Source organism: Patella vulgata, chromosome 1, assembly GCF_932274485.2.
Source record: "Patella vulgata chromosome 1, xgPatVulg1.2, whole genome shotgun sequence".
Taxonomy (NCBI): Eukaryota; Metazoa; Mollusca; class Gastropoda; family Patellidae; genus Patella; species Patella vulgata.
In genome coordinates, this window is record NC_065879.2 from 41,634,074 (window position 1) to 41,652,552 (window position 18,479).

An 18,479-nucleotide genomic window follows, 5' to 3' on the forward strand; every position below is an offset into this window, starting at 1 on the left:
AATGGAGAACTGTTCTGTTCACAGATGAGAGTCGGTATTGCATATCAACTGTAGATGGCAGGACCAGAATATGTGTCGACGTGGCCAGCGCTATTCTGACCAACGAGACATATGGGGAAGCCTAAGCATAATGGTTTGGGGTGAGATCGGCCTGAACCAGAGAGTGGGTCCTGTGGTGTTTCAAAACATTGGTCCATGGAGAGGAGGCGAAATCACAGCAGTGGGCTACATCGATCAAGCTCTCAGAACCCACGTCATACCACATTTCGCACGTCATCGAAACAACGTTTCCCAGCATGACAACGCCCGTGCCCACACCGCCAGAGTTACTCAGGACTTTCTACAGCAGAACTGTGTCAACGTTATGCACTGGCCAGCCCTTAGTTCGGACTTAAACCCGATTGAACATCTTTGGGATGAAATTCAGAGGAGACTTAATAAAATCATACCGTGACCAAACACAGCCGATGGATTGCGACAGGCTTTTCTGAGAGTGTGGTTCCAGGTGCCAATGACGTTCATCAAACGTCTGGTCCACTCTATGTATAGACGCTGCACTGCCGTTATTGACACTCGTGGAGGACACACCAGATACTGATGTATAGACTGTGTACAGATTCTAAACCGTCTCGTAATGTATTGGAATTGTGATGAATTAATCACTAATGTGTCAACATACTGTTCACAAAAAATTGCTTTGATCCATTTAGTAAGTCGTTTTCTAGAATGATTTGATTAAAGTGCCTCTCTGATTTTGAAATCGTACTGACGTTTTTTTTGCTGTTTAGTATATTATAGTGATTTACTATGAAATACATGTCATTAATTGACCTACTGAATATAGATTGTCCAAAAATACTTGACATATATATATATCAATAAATAATAATAAGGGTGTTCTAACAAATGTATCGCAATATGGAAGTTGGCATCAATATTTCTATTCAACTTCCCGTTTTTCTCACTAGACTGTTTTAATACATAAAGAAAGCCAGTACGTAGATTAATACTGGGTTAATAAAATCATATGACATGGTTAAACAGTCAACACAACAAATTGACCTAGTAATACATTTATCAACAAGTTCATAGAATTAGGTGAATTGTTATTTGTATTACATGAATTGTTACCAGCCAATCATGGTTTTAATAAATTCAGTACAACAACTTCCTAACCAATAAAACAACCGTTTACATGTATCTTTAATACTGCATACTTCATTTAGATACAATTATAGGTACCTAATACAATAAGAAAACATCTCAGTCATTATGGGGCTGAGCAAATTTTTTTAAAAATACATTATGGGAGATTAGATAAAGAGCTGGCAGTTCTTACTATATTAGTTAGAAACTAAATAATGTAAAGGGAATTTACTGAAAATTGATCCACCCTGAACCGAGTATTTAGCGATTGAATTTTGGGCCTAGCCTCGATAATCATTACTAAAGCCGGTACGATAAAAAACATAGTCTCGATTATCGATTTCATGATTAAATCAGAAGCGGCGATCGGGCTCTAATCCAGTAAATATTGCAGATCAGAAGCAGCAGATCGTGTTCAAATCCAGTAAATATCACAAGCTAACGATGATATCGAGAGTTAATTATGGTCTGGATAAGTTAATTAATATTTCATTAATAATTTAGATAACATTTCAGACCTAAAAAAGACCTGCAATTGGCAGATTTAGCTCTTGCATAATGTATGTTTATAGTACATGTCACAGTGCGTGATTTGGATTTCGTCAGAAATATGAAATTCATCACAGCTAATACATGTATGTAGCCTACACAGATTCATTATTTAACATTTATTTCAGAAAATAAAATCAATATATCAACGCTAGATTAAAAGGTCACGACTTGAATTAACAGAAATGTAGACATGTTTTATAAACAGATTCACCAAGAAAACAAAGCTAGAAGAGAGAAATAGAAAAAGTAAAGTGTACGAATTATACAAGGGGCAGCATATATACTCTTCAATAAAAGTAGGGGATATTCAGAAACAATAAAAAAAAAACTGCGGAAATGCACTGCTGGTTTTATTAGAGGTAACCAGTGTATGTTAATAACAGGCCAATTGCCTACACATGAACATAAACACTTCATATGGGCGGCTTATCTGACGACCCCATTTCACTCGCAAAGAGATACACTGTCAAAAGTGAAAATTGACATTTTTGATTGATCCACCAATCCTCAGACATTCAGCAATTCGTCGTAGCATGCTCCTAATGAACCGTCCAATCATGATTTGGGGCAATCTGACCCACTCCTCTTGCAGTGCCATGGCCAATTCTTGCAGTGTTGTCGGTTGACGAACATGTCTCCTGATCATGTGCCAGACATGCTCTATAAGGGAAAGGTCAGGACTCATGGCTGGCCAAGGCATATGGACAATATGGTGATGCTGGAGGTAGTCATTCACGACACGAATGCGGTGGGCACGGGCATTATCATCTTGAAAGATGAAACGTCCACCTGCATGTTGAGCAAAGGGCAGAACTATCGGTGCCAGGATGTGGTCACGGTAGTACACACCAGTTTCCCTTCCTTGAACAATATGCAAGTCCGTTCTGCCAGTCATGGTGATTCCTTTCAACACCATAAGAGACCCCAATTTCTAGGCTGCCTACACCATTGACGCCTGTTTGCCATGTGCTGGCGAGTTAATAGAGGCACAAAACACGCGGTCGTCGCACATGCAAATGGACTGCATGTAGTCGATTTCTAATCGTTTGGGGTATAACTCGAATTCCTGTAACTTGGTACAAGTTTAAAGAAAGCTGATTGGCTGTTTGTCCTCGATTTCGCAGTACCTGCGTATGAATGTATCGATCCTGGGCTTGTATAGTGGGTCTAGGACGACCTGAACGAGGTCTATCATCAGCATTGTGTGTTTGTTGGTACCGTTTCCACAGTCTGCTGATCATAGACTATGACACATTAAGCATGTTGGCTACTGCTCGCTGTGTAGAACCCATTTGAAGCATGCCAATAGCACGTAGACATTCATCATGTTGAAGACATCTCATTGCAAATTAAATGTAACACACTAAAGCAAAGATACACTAAACAGTAACTCTTATGCAAGAACCGATAGGAAAGCAAACATGGATAGGATAAACCAGCACGCGGCAGTTTTCATCAACCCGTCCTTGAAGTGTCAAATTTGACAATGAACCCCCATGTGTATGGTGCTATTGCGTGTCGCATGTGCAGCTCGGTGGTTCTGTTTGTGCGATAAGTTCTTCATCTTTAACATACTCTCAAAGCATGTCAAGTGTCCATGACTATTTATCATATCACAACCTGCATAGGTATTTGCATCTGAATATCCCCTACTTTTTTTTGAAGAGTATAAATTGATTGATGGATTTTCGCTTCAATATAGCTTTATAAATACTGAACAGAATTGAACGAGTTTTGGAATTACATTTTTACTACAAATATACCTGTTACAATATTGTAGTTTGCAAGGGATTCTTATATTGTTCAAATCACACTCTGGGACTTTTAAACACCTCTTAATATTGAAGTCAAAAATGTCTGAATTGAGACACTTAAGGTTCCACTGTCAACCATCTACATTTAAAAAGATCTCACAATCCAAGTAACAATAACCCTACCTACCTAATTTAGTTGAACACATTAGGGAGAAAAGATCTAAAATTTTCAAAAACCTAAATTGGCCTCTTTCAGGTGGCACCACCCAAGCAACATATATACCAGTAATTAATATCCAGTAATTGGTTTTAGCAGATCAAAAACAAAATATTTTGATAAAACTAACTTCCTGAATATTAGAAAACTAATTGCTACCAATCAATAAGCACATGTTTAAGTATTTGTTATATAAATATTGATTAAACATACTTGATGACTAACAACACAAATATTTTGTAACTCATAAAAAAATATACTGGAAGACATGTGAATAACTTTATAAGATGCATTTAGTATACTGGAAGAAATGATTAAACACCAACATGCATTAAAAGAAGCATTTGAACATTACATTTTTTTTCTTCATTCATAGAAATGGCAATAAGATCAAAAACTTGGACTGCTTTTATACATTAGGTAAGATTAGATAAAGAGCTGACAGTTCTTGCTATAATACTTAAGAAAATAGATAATGAAAAGAGAATATGCTGAAAATTTCAGTCGGGTTACTTCACTCTGACCCCAGCTATCAGCACTACAATAAAAAGACTAGCCTCGATTGTCATTAAGACTGTTACCCATCGGGAGTTGATTGTGGTCTTGGTATAAGTTAATTAAAGATACATTATGGGAGATTCGATAACGAGTTGGCAGTTCTCACTATAATAGTTAAAAACTAGATAACGTAAAGGCAATTTGCTGAAAAATTCATTCAAACTGATCCACTATGAACCGAGAACTAAGCGAATCAAATTTCTGCCTAGCCTCGGTCATCATTACTAAAGTCAGTAAGATAAACAGCATAGTCTCGATTATCCATTTAATCGATAAATCGAGAAGGAAAGTTATGCAGTAAATCGGCTCACAATCCACTTAAGATCGCAGGCTAGCGATGCCATCTAGAGTTGATTATGGTCTGGATAAGTTAATTAATGTCTAATTAATAATTTAGATAACATTTCAGGCCTAAAGAAAGACCTGCAATAGACAGATTTAGCTCTTGCATAATGTATGTTTAATGTCTAGTTAATAATTCATATACTATTCAAAAAAAGTAGGGGATATTTGATTTTTAAGTGTTATTAAAGTCACCTAATGAAACTGACGAAGAAACAAATGACAAAATGAAATGAAGTTGACATTCATCGATTTATTCCAAATGATCGTTAGACTAAGTAAGGCACAGACTGACCATTATAAGGGTAAAATGATACCCGGGGTCAAACAGCAAAGTTACCACAGCATCACAACCAAGTCAGTAACGGGTAAATCCTCCTCTGTTTGCCAAACAAGCATTGATCCGACGTGGCATACTCCTAATGAGACGTCTAAGGTCATTTTGGTCCAGATTGTCCCATTCCTGTTGCAACGCAGCAGCAAGTTCTTGGACATTGGCAGGACGTTGTTGACGTTGACGTAACCTCTGTCCAAGCATGTCCCAGACATGCTCGATGGGGGAGAGGTCGGGACTCAGTGCTGGCCAAGGTAATGTGGTGATGTTCTGTTGTTGGAGGTAACCTGTAACGATCCTGGCCCTGTGACATCTTGCGTTGTCATCCTGGAAGATGAAACGGCGGCCATGACGTCGTGCGAACGACACAACATGGACTGCCAAGATGTTGTCCCGGTAGTACTGGCCTGTAACACGCCCTGCAACAACATGTAAAGCCGTTCTTCCAGCAACAGTGATGCCTCCCCACATCATAACAGAACCACCCCCAAATCGATCATGTCTGATGACGTTAACGTCTTGGAAGCGCTCGTTTCGACGATGCCACACCCTCCTACGTCTGTCCAAAAAATCAACAGTAAACCTTGACTCATCTGAAAACATCACATTGCTCCAGCGTCGATTATCCCAGTGTTGACGATCCCTACACCAACGACGTCTTGCCTGAATGTGATGATCTCTCAAACAAGGGATCACGCGAGGACGTCGGGCGCGAAGGTGACCCCTATGCAGTCGATTCCGAATCGTCTGGCCACTCACTCTCACACCAGTGTCTGTTTGAAGACGAGCGCTGATCTGATTTGCTGTGATGACACGATTTCTCAAGGCCAAGGTACGGATAAATCGATCCTGGGCTTGAGTTGTCGCCCTTGGTCGACCTGAGCGTGGTCCGTCCTGTACAGATTGTGTATCACGGTATCTGGACCATAGCCTGCTTATGACAGACTGAGAAACATTCATCGTCCGCGCCACAACCGCCTGTGTTGTGCCGATCTGTAGCATGCCAAGGGCACGTAACCTTTCATTTTGGGTAAGCCGACGCATATCAAAATTTGTTTTCTGGTCACTAAAACAATTAAACTGATGTTTCCACCCTGGAATTCAATGCCACAATGACTGTAACATTCAAAGTCAGAGTCGTGCAAATCTTGGGTTGGACCCTCATGATGATCACAAGCATCACCTGCATTCCATGCGGTAGCTATTGGTGCGTTTAGGCGTCACATGTAACTGGAAATGTTTCTTCTGTTAGGTTCTATAGTGACTTTTTTCGTAGTCATTTGCATATTTTAGTATTATGCCCCCAAAATCAAATATCCCCTACTTTTTTTGAATAGTATATAACATTTCAGGCCTAAAGAAACACCTGCAACAGGCAGATTTAGCTCTTGCATTATGCGTGTTTAACTCTGTGAATACAATATTAATATCAATTAATGTCTAATTAATAATTCATATAACATTTCAGGCCTAAAGAAAGACCTGCACTAGGTAGATTTAGCTCTAGCATTATGCATGTTTAACTCTGTGAAGAGAATATTAATATTATCTTGCCATTATTTTTGTTTCAGTTGCTGATTCGCAAGGGGTATAATATGTTAACCAAATAAAATATACAAATGAGGAAGTGCCATGCATTATAGTATTAGTCAGATGGCCTGGCAAGGGACAATATATAGTCATTTGGAAGGGACGAAAAACCAAGGTCCTGTGTACAAATTGGCACGCATGTAAAAGAACCCTTGTCTGTTGGACTTTGATACAAGAGTAGGCTGTAGTGCCCATCTTCATTAGACCAGTCGACGCAGAACAATAGGACCTTAAACCCCATTTCATTTCATATAAAATTAACAAAGCATCTAATAACAACACATGACCAGTCTGATCTAGGTGAAAAATGTCTCATGGATATCATTCTGTATTCATACTTTTATATTGAGATATAACTCATTTCAATACAACAATCCTACAGGAAAGATATGTGCTTTTTATGCAAAATGGAATTAAAATTCTTTGTACATGTATATATATATGTTCCTCATTTCAAACACAAAGGTATTGAAAAAGAAAAATCAAGTATGGTTCTAATTTCGTGTTTATCTGCTTGAAAACCAATATCTTGAGTTATTCTTAAAATCATAAGCAAAAAATGATTTTTGCTACCATCATCCCCATCAGAAAATCAGGTAACAATTCATTACTACCACATTAAGAAAAATATAGTGAACACTTACATGTAAAAAAAGTAATACTTCATTCAAAAGATTTACAATTCCATAATAATAATACAACAGTCCTCCAAAGACACAATATTAATACTATAGAACACTCAACAGACATACTTTTAAAGTGGATCAAATCAAACCATGCGCCATTCATGCCAGTGACACTTGGTCGTTGTCCTCATTACATGTACCTACATTTGGTATACGTAAATGAACAATACTGAATTTAAAGGATTTTCACAAGTTACTCAAGTAGACAAAAATAATTGAAAAAAACTGCAGTAAACACAATGTAAGTTTGTCATACATGTATTGTGAATCACAACTGAACCAGCAGTTATGACAGCAAAATATAATTTGTGTTCATCTTTGGTACTTCTAGTTTATATATCTAACTAATCTAAGCCAAACTTAAAATATTGATTGTTCATTATAAAACCAACGAAATTCTAATAAGCATCTGAAATAAATAGCCTTATTTTCCCATTGTTAGAATGAGTCATGGCATTACTGTTACCAGCTGTGAGCATTACAATAGAGATTATTTGTAATAAAAAATTAACATAATAAAATAGAGCATGCGATCCATCTAACATTTTATTCTAATTAGGTAATTAGGGAATGGTCCAACGGACCACAAATGACCATATGATTTATATTATATAAACGCATTATGCTACCAAACAAAACAAGTTCATTCTACTTGAATGAATTGTACATTAAAACTACTAAATGGAGCTAGAAAACTTAATTTGAATAACTGAAATATTATGGATTCAGAGAGGCAATACATGTACAAGTAGCACATCTTTCAATCACAGCTTACATTTACATGTACGAAGACAATACATGTGGGCTAAGTTCTTTGTGGAGAACAACCACACAGAACTAATTGGTTGAGATATGTGCACAGATCATAATTGGTGAATAACGAAACATTTATTAGTTTTTGATTTTCTACACTGCACAATATGACAAATCAAACACAAATCTATGTCACATCTAGCTCACAACCTGCATAAAGTTCATATAACATCCATCAAATCAAACACATGGAAAAGTCTTACTTCAGTATTTCACTTCGGTGCAAGAATCTTTTGCAGTAGAAGGAAACCAGAAAAACCCTACGAGTAATGACAGGCTATAAACAAATCACAACACTTCAGTGAAAAACCTAACTTACCTAACCCTCTTCTATATAATTAATATAGTTATTTTTTCTTTATGGATTAATAAATGCCCCACAACAACTATGCTACTTTCACCTTATTTGCTTTTCAAATTTTGGGGATCAATAACTATTGAACTGAGGAACTATTGAGGTCTGAAGAAAAACATATCGGTTTTTTATTACATTGACAATGTGTAACAATGACGTAACCTATCAAATGTAATCAATCCCCAGAATTATCATAACCAAAAGACAGTTTAGGACTGGGGCCATTATACTGCCAATGTAATTAATTACATTACCATTACCATTTAAATGTAATCATTACAATTACTTTCTCATTTTTAGCAATGTAATTAATTACCATTACCCATTACATTGAAAGTAATTAATTACCATTACCCATTACTTTATGACTATATGAATAAAAACCATTTTTCACAACATTATTTTCTGCCATGAAGAGCCTACAAAATCAATCTCAAAATAATCCTTGATTCATTATAATATACTAAACAGCAAAAAAAACCGTCAGTACGATTTCAAAATCAGAGAGGCACTTTAATCAAATCATTCTAGAAAACGGCTTACTAAATGGATCAAAGTCATTTTTTGTGAACAGTATGTTGACACATTAGTGATTAATTCATCACAATTCCAAGACATTACGAGAAGGTTTAGAGTCTGTACACACACACAGTCTATACATCAGTATCTGGTGTGTCCACCGCGAGTGTCAATAACAGCAGCGCAGCATCTGTACATGGAGTGGACCAGACGATTGATGAACGCCATTGGCACCTGGAACCACACTCTCAGAAAAGCCTGTCGCAATCCATCGGCTGTGTTTGGTCTCGGTATGACGTTATTAAGTCTCCTCTAAATTTCATCTCAAAGATGTTCAATTGGGTTTAAGTCCAGACTAAGGACTGGCCAGTGCATAATGTTGACACTGTTCTGCTGTAGAAAGTCCTGAGTAACTCTGGCAGTGTGGGCACAGGCTTTGTCATGCTGGAAAACGTTGTTTCGATGACGTGCGAAATGTGGTATGGCGTGGGGTCTGAGATCTTGAATGATGTAGCGCACTGCTGTGATGCCGCCTCCTCTCCCTGGACCAAGATTTTGGAACACCACAGGACCCACTCTCTTGTTCAGGCTGATTCCACCCCAAACCATTATGCTTGGATCTTCCCATGAGTCTCGTTCTATGACACATTAGTCAGAATAACGCTGGCCACGTCGACGACATATTCTGGTCCTGCCATCTGCAGTTGATACGCAATACCGACTCTTATCTGTTAACAGAACAGTTCTCCATTGCCTGTGTCCCCAATTCTGGTGTTGTTGGGCAAACTGTAGACGTTCACGTTGATGGCGAGGGGTGAGGATCGGTCTACGGTAAGGTCTACGGCAATGGATGTTCTCTTTGGTGAGACGTTGGCGCACTGTATCGGTACTAATGGGTCTTCCGTGTGGTAACTCTTGGTCTACCACTTCGGGGGCAATCATCTGTGGTGTTGGTGAAGCCTGTAGATAGTCCGAACATTGACCTGGAAGTGATTGGCAATGGCTTGGGCAGTGTGGCCAGCGTCGAGTCTTCCAAGCGCCTGGTTCCTCTGTGCTGTCGTGAGTCGTGGCATGCTGCTGACGTTGTAGTCTGAATGATTCAACCAGGTATGGGGGTGCATTTTATAGGGCTGGTCCGGGTGAACAGCACGTGCAGCATGAGTTACATGAAAATCATGGAGAACACATTACCATCTCAGAAATCAGGTTGCGTTTTTGAGAACATTTTCTGGGTTCAATTCTGTGTTTGGGAAGAAGCCTTATTGCTCAGATAAGTTGGAGATGTGGTCACAAATATACAATAAAAACATTTAGCAAGTTTTATGAAATGCGACTATTCAGTGTAACATACCAACCTGACGTTTCTTTTGCTGCTTAGTATAGATATTTGTGTATGAAATGTTATTTCTATAAATTATAGCATAAAGGCAAATTTTCAAGTGACAGGTAGTGGTGACAAAAACTGATATTTTCACTGTAGAACTTGAAAAATGAATTGAAAGTATATTTAATTAGCTGTATTTTCTTTTAAGTAATTTCATAAGATTCTTAATCAATCCAAATAGTTTGTCTATAATATATTGTATAACTGGTAAATTATTCAGCATGACCCTAAAACAAATTTTATGTTTGTTTTAAAAAAATGAAATGAAATGGGGTTTAACGTCCTACTGTTCTGCTCCGAACTGGGCTAATGAAGACAGGCATACAGTGTGCTACGAGGTAGATTTTTCGTCACATCTGATCGACTAAACAGCACCACATCACTGACAAGGGGGAACCACGCTGGAAAATCTGGATGAACTATCTCGGTCAATGCAGGAATCGAACACCCGACCTCCAGGCTAGCGAGCTAGCACCTTACCCACATGTTTGTTTTATATTAAGTAACTATAAAATGCTGAGTTACTTGAAGGCCATTGTTGGTTTGTCACTTGTTACCTTGAGATTAAGATTAAAGTGTAGTAAGACTGATTAATAGATTGACTGAGTGATTGCCCGCAAATTAAAATATACATCCTTTCAGAAATCCACTTTTTAGGTTACATGTCCAAAAAAGGGTCCTACATGTACATATAAAGTAATAAAAGAAAATGTTTAATGCCTTCTTATTGTTATTATAATTTGTTAAAACTGAATAAAGATAGGTTGCCAGGCAACGAAACATACACCCACGGCAACTAAATCGTCCGGGCAGTCAACAAGGGTTGTCGCATATTTTTACTTTTTTCGGTAATGAAACATTTATAATACACTAAAATCTGATTAAGAGCAACAACTCACGAAGTAATTAACAGAAAACTATTAGAATTTGTTTGGTTTTTATAAAGTTCTGCCCCATGCTAACGTTTTGTATGCAAAGCTTTTACTATCATGGATTTAACTGTTCAAGTCATAAAAATTCATTGAAAATCAATATACTTGTTCGTCTCGAGATCTTAAATTCTGTGTATCAATCTGAAGTCAATCGGTTGATAACTTTAGCCTTTAGAGTGTCACAAGATTTTGCAAAGTGATCAAGGGCCATAACTTTGGCAGTAATTATCGGAAATCGTTGAAAATCAATAGGAATCTTGGTCTCATGACTTTAGCCTCTAGAGAATCCACAAGATTTTTTGAAGTGATCAAGGGACATAACTCTGGCAGTAATTATCCTCTAGAGCATCCACAAGATTTTTTGAAGTGATCAAGGGACATAACTCTGGCAGTAATTATCGGAAATCGCTGAAAATCAATAGGCTTCTTCGTCTCATGACCTTAAACACTGTGTATAACTTAAAAGTCAATCAGATATTAACTTTGGCCTCTACAGCGTCCACAAGATTTTTCAAAGTGATCAAGGGCCATAACTCTGGCAGCAAATATTGGAAATCGCTGAAAATCAATAGGCTTCTTCGTCTCATGACCTTAAACACTGTGTATAAATTTAAAGTCAATCGAATATAGGTTTTTTCGTCTCATGACCTTAAAAACTGTGTATACATTTAAAGTCAATCGCATATTAACTTTGGCCTTTAGAGCGTTCACAATATTTTTCGAAGTGATCAAGGACCATAACTCTGGCAATAATTATCGGAAATCGTTGAAAATCAATAGGTTTCTTCGTCTCATGACCTCAAACACTGTGTATAAATTTAAAGTCAATCGAATATTAACTTTGGCTTCTAGAGCATCCACAAGATTTTTTCAAGTGATCAAGGGCCATAACTCTGGCAGTAATTATCAGAAATCGCTGAAAACCAACAGGCTTCATCATCTTATGACCTTAAACACTGTGTATAAATTTAATGTCAATCGGATATTACCTTTGGCCTCTAGAGCATCCACAAGATTTTTTGAAGTGATCAAGGGCCATAACTCTGGCAGTAATTATTGGAAATCGTTGAAAATCAATAGGTTTCTTCGTCTCATGACCTCAAACACTGTGTATAAATTTAAAGTCAATCGAATATTAACTTTGGCTTCTAGAGCATCCACAAGATTTTTTCAAGTGATCAAGGGCCATAACTATGGCAGTAAAAATCAATAGGATTCTTCGTCTCAAGACCTTAAACACTGTGTATAAATTTAAAGTCAATCAGATATTAACTTTAGCCGCTAGAGCGTCCACAAGCAATTGTGGACGCCGGACGGACGGACAGACAGGGGCGACGACAAAATACGACCACAATTCAATGTGGGCGTATAAACATGAATTGGATTTGTGTCAAGATACACTTAATTTACTACTTTGGTGCTATAAAATTTGAGGCTTGTCATATGGAAATATTTATATGTGCCATGAAATGTAATTGAAATGTAATTGACCATTACATGATTTTTGGAATGTAATTAATTACATTTCCATTACTCATTACTTTTGAAATCTTCCATTACTCATTATTTTTTAAATCTTCCATTACTCATTATATATAATTACATAGCCATTACTTAAAAAATGTAATGATTACATTCCATTACCATTACCCCAGCCTTGCAGTCTATGAAATAACTGATATTTAGAAAATTTAGCCAAATCATCAGCTCATCATTTTCTATCTTCAACTCTCCCTATGCCTACCGCTGCAGGTTTGAGACTTGAAGGGGGCATCAAGTTTGTATATTCTTCAATGAGACACTTCATAACTATATTCCAATCTACTCATCTGAAAATGGGTACTGGTAGGATGGTGTCATTTATTTCCACATAAAACTAATTGAACTTTATAGGAAGTACTATTTCAGATTTAATGAGTGCAGGTTTAGACTTCAGAGGAAAAGGGAACTAGTCATGATCTACCTGTAGTGTGTCAGTTATTTTCATCTGAGCAACTGACTTTTTCTAGCACAGTGCTACTTTAATAAATATTCTACTTACCATAATAATATTTGTATAAATGTTGTTTATTTTCTACTAGTATCTGTAATTGTGTAGCTAGACTATGATCTTGTAGACTGTGACGTAACCAATGACAACTCCTATCACAATCATCCGGACTGTCTGAAGATCGAATTATAAATTCTATCATTGGTCTTAACACCGGATTTAACCATTTTAATTCTTGCACAAAATTCCAATAGCTGCTCTTTGAAGTTTTACTATCCTAAATGGAGAAAATAAATAACTTTAGTGTTGAAATTAGTCTTAATGTTTGCAAACCATTCTTTTTAAGAGATGTGAAGGATGGACTTCAGGTTTTAGGCATGTCATAATTATGCAAAATGTTACATAGGTAGACAACTTCATAAATATGCTATTCATAATGGACATGAAGCCAAACAAAATTAGATTCTTTAATTCAACTAGGTAAAAGTACCCGTTAATTGTGATTTGATTAAAGGCTATCTACTACATACCTCCGAGGGTTTCATTCTGTGATATAAAATATCTTCTACTTTTTCAAACACTCTATTTAAACCACCATACTTGTTCCATACATTTATACTAGGTATAGCTAATAGACCTTCTACCGTTGTCTTTAATCCAATTAACAATTTATAATAACTAAGTCTATAAATATAAACAAAATTATAATAATTAAATGATTAATAATAGCAAGATCTGTAATCTAAATAACTTATAATAACTCAGTTTGTAATTCAAATGATTTATAGTAACAAAATTTGTCATTTCAATAACTTATAATATAGAACCATAACAAAAATAACAAAACCAATACATGTAAATATATAATTATTTAGACATTTATTAACATGACCAGCCCATAATAAAATACCTAGACAATCATAAGGCAGAGATTTAACTTGATTAGAACACTATGACATTAAAAAATCTAATGATAAAATGGATAACCGAGATATAATCTTGTTTGTCCAGTACTGTTGCTACAATAATGCTGCATCATCCAACAATCATAATTTCACTCAGAATAAAGTAATTAGAATGAAATTTTCAATAAGCTTATATTCATTTTTCATTTATCTATTTTTGAACTATTATGGCAGGGACAGCCAGCTCTTTAGCTAAATCTTACATAGTGCATCTTTAACATTTTCTGACGGCTCTGAAGAAGGGCATGTGTTAAAAAGGTGCATTGGTACATGTATGATGTTAATCGGTCACATGCCACAAGTTCTCAGTTAAAGAAATGTAATATTTTAACGGAGGTACTTGTCTGACATCGATCTTGCCAGCACGATACTCACTTGGTGCAGTTGGGTGGCTCGTGAGCAAAACTTCTAGGAAAAAAAGCCTTGGGTAGTAAGGTTGTCAAGTTATAAAAATGCAAAGTTATATATGGTAAATGTCAAACAAGAAAGAAATAAACCAGACGATTTCACAGCCCAAAAGTGCTTTACATGTTTACTTTCTAATCTATCAACCAGATGTAATCATGGGTTCCACGTTGGCAGTATATGACAGTCGGGACCGAGGGCTATGGAAAATGACTGTAACTAGATCTGACCCATCGGTCATTTTGCACGCCGGAAAAAAATAGCTTTTTTTTCAAAACTCAATTTTCAAACATGGCTACGATCGACCTGCACTATGTAGCTATAAAATTATATGACCAGTACAGAATAATGCGCAAGAATATAAACCACATAATCTCATGATTGGAGTTATAGAGTTGTATATAGTCGTCAACAGATTATACTGAGTGTTGTGTTGATAATTAATGATGAGTGTCTGGTAGTAGAACAATAAAAGTTAATTGATATGTTAGAATCTTATCAATGGCGTGAAGAGGTCCATTCTTAGTCCAACACTATTGAACACCCACATATTGTCCACAACTCATAAGAATTTTCTAGAACAAAGCCGTTTAAGGCTATTACAATCACATACGATGTAAACGAGATTATTATGATCTCAGAAAAAAGAGCAATTGATATGAAGTACTGCTCTTTGAATCCAGCCATCATATTAAATAAAAACAACAGCATAGAAATTACGTAAATCCTCAACAACCTACGTGTTGGGAGAAAAATGCATTATAATTTTTGTATATGGGAGCCTTATGGTAATTGTAGAAATAAATCTTGAGATTAGTTAACTTGCTTACCGAAAAATTAAGAAAATTAGGTATTCCAGTGCTATTGTGTAGCACTAGCAATATTGATAATTCCACGTGTTGCAAAAATGTTGTGTATATACAGTATGGTTACGCTTATTATACACAACGATATTCTAGGGAGCGTTAGTTAGTGTCGCTAGCAGTGAAGTTAGTTATCCGCCAGTTATTTAGTTATTCAATATTAGGATTTACATCACATTTCTGTGGTCTGTAATGCCGTAAGAGATGGTCTAAAACCAATAAATGTGAGATACTTGCCGTGGATAATTATATATTTGTCTTCATTTCGAAGTTATTGTATTACAACTCAAAATTTTTCTACGGCTTCGCAAAATCCTGTAAGAATATTCCTTGGTTGAATGCATGTAAATGTACTTATATGTATACATAATTTGTAAAAAAACCAATACATGACGCTGTCACTTTTGTGACCTTCACAGTGTACCCCCTCCCACCCATATCGTTCTAATGCGTCATAATACACTATTATCATATACTGGTGACAGTCAAGGTTTGCTAAATACTTTTCGCCGAGTAACACAGCGTAAGAATATAGTTCCAATCTTTTGGCACGTTTCTGACCACGTGACTTACCGTTAAGCGCACTGCGGAGTGATTTATGGCACTGTGCTTTATAGATGGTTGATTTAGATTAACTGAAGCTGCGAGTAATGAAGTAATGTGAAAAAGATCATCGTATATAATTTAAAGTTTGGATTTGATAGCAGACAATAATTGATGGCTTACATCTAAGCTATAGACGAAGATGAAATGATACATTTAAAAAATTGTAAGTTGTTCATAGTGCGTTAGAGAAATATTCTAACCGATACAGCATGCCGGTAAACATTTTCCAGGGAATACCTAACTCATTTTGTTGTTTTTCAAACCGGCCTGTACATTATGCATGTACACGTTTTCACAGCAGCATTACTATATTACAACTCCTTCAATTTATTATAGACAATATTAGTTCGACCCTAGCTTAACCCTTTCATTACTAGTGAGTTTTATAATGTATGACGCCAAATCCTGACAATATTCAGAAAAAACGTCGAAAAAATATGCGAAATGTTCATGTGATTATAGCTCAAAACCTATCAACTTTCAAAGAAGACAAGTTATGATTTTCTGAAAGGAAATTGAATTCTCTTTCCAATGGAGTCAACTAGAAATATGCATCTCTCATCACTACTTATGTATCATAAGATGTATCTGAAAAAAAATTTGAAATTTTTTTCAAGATAACCTTTGGAGAAAAACTTAATGCTACAAAGTTCAAAATTAATCTGACAAGTTAATTTCATTTTAAGGAGAATTTAATTTCCTTCACAATGGTACAATATTTTTGAAAATCTGATGGTAAATAAAAAAATGGCAACCATTTTAGTAAAAGAGTAACAAAGTCGTCAACCGTACTGTGATTGTTGCGACGGAGGAAACCGTTAGGTTGTCGACATATTTTGCTTACCTTGACTTATTTAACTTAATATTAATGTACAAAGCTGTAGTTTTTAAGGCTTAATGGTGTTAACATGTATTCCATTGAAAAAGCTCAATATACAAAAATAAACAATTTTTTGTTGAGTTTCTGGGTGCTATCATCAAATTCGGGCGGCGACTTCAATGGATTGGATTTATGTTATTTATACTAGGTAAATCTGTTGTATACATGTATCCGGCGCCATCAACTATGTCAATCTGACCTACATTTGGAAAATTAGTCGGTCCTTGTTTTGCCGAAAAACGTTTGATAATTACCTTGCGAGTAATCTGACTCCATTCGAGATCGTCCCTATTTAATATGTCCTCAAAGTCATCATTTTCGCTGCTAGACTCTCCAGACGAATCGTATTCCAGTCCTTGTTCAATTTCAATGTCACTTTCATCGTCAAAATTATCATCCAATTCACGGTCATTTATTACCTCTTTTTGCTTCAATTCGGCACATTCAACGTCATAAGAATCGAATCCATTAAAATCGCCGTCTGAATCCGATGACGCCATTCAAAAATTCAACGAAAAACCTTCATTTTTACACAAAACTCTTCAATATAAAAAATTTCACGGAGGCCGCCATTTTGAATACTGCTATGTTTACAGTACACTCCAGCTGTCGTTAGTCACGTGAGAGTTTTGTTCCGAGTGGAAAATTACCGAGTTTTACCGACCGTCATTTCGGGCGACATCGGGCGATCCCGTACAGGACGTTACGGGCGGTTTCGGGCGCTTACGTAACGAGAGGGTTAAGGTAGGCTCGCGAATTCCTGGCGGGAAGCATGGCAAAACACGATGTGTGCTTAGCGAAACATGATGTATGCTTAGCAAAACACAGTGAATTCCTAGAGCAACACGGTGAATTCCTAGCGAAACACGGTGGATTCCAAGCGAATCTTAGAGAAAAATCGCCGCGGAATCAAGCGAAATTTCACCGCGGAATCTAAGAGAATTCGGCGTGGTTTTTTTTTTGCCGCGTTGCCGCCATTTCGGTCCCAAAAATTTGAGAGGAACTGTACTTTAGGAACGGCTTCTGACCGGATCCTGTCTAGGAATTGTCAAGATTCAACTAGATCTACCAGTACCATTTGACTTTCGTCATCATGATGATGAATGATATTATGTCAGATCTTCTGTGATAAACGATAAATGTATATCCAGATAACTTTTATTCGTAGAATAAACCGTAGTTGAAAATATGTGGAATAGAAACTTTAAAGTTATAAGCTTTATATAAATCCTAAATAAAAGAATGTATGAAATAAACTACTAATCAAATTAACAGATTAACCAACCTAACATCCACCTCCATACTTTCGTCCGCCATGTTTTGTTTACACTTTGAAAGGGGTTGTCATTGTTTCGTAAAAAGGGGGCGTGTCAGAAATTGGCAACATTTAAAACCTGCCAAATTTCACTCAAACAGTAATAGCACGATTATTTGGATGTTAAAGTTTAAAATTACACCAAATTCTACAAAAATAAGTTGATAAAATGTTTTGATACAGGAGAAAAACAACCCAGCGGTAAGAAATCTGGCCTAGGGGAAGCAACTACATTTAATTTCTTTCTTTAAAAACAGAGTTACATCCCATTAA

The 18,479-nt window shown here is 36.4% G+C and overlaps 1 protein-coding gene across 5 annotated transcripts in view; it reads right to left on the reverse strand.

Annotated features, from left to right (window-relative positions):
* LOC126821410 (run domain Beclin-1-interacting and cysteine-rich domain-containing protein) overlaps positions 1-18,253 on the reverse strand; it is a 54,677-nt gene extending 36,424 nt beyond the window's left edge. For 3 of the 5 annotated variants that reach the window (XM_050549835.2, XM_050549840.2, XM_050549847.1), the window contains exons 1-3: positions 18,177-18,253; positions 13,703-13,856; positions 13,224-13,449 (exon numbers count right to left, since the gene is read on the reverse strand). In XM_050549835.2, the coding sequence (XP_050405792.1) occupies positions 13,224-13,449; positions 13,703-13,856; positions 18,177-18,208 (412 nt within the window). In that variant the 5' untranslated portion in view covers positions 18,209-18,253. Of the gene's footprint in view, positions 1-7,137; positions 7,412-7,435; positions 7,455-13,223; positions 13,450-13,702; positions 13,857-18,176 lie in introns of those variants that run through there. The other 2 variants (XM_050549862.2, XM_050549854.2) reach the window with 2 other exon arrangements.
* Positions 18,254-18,479: the final 226 nt, after the last annotated feature.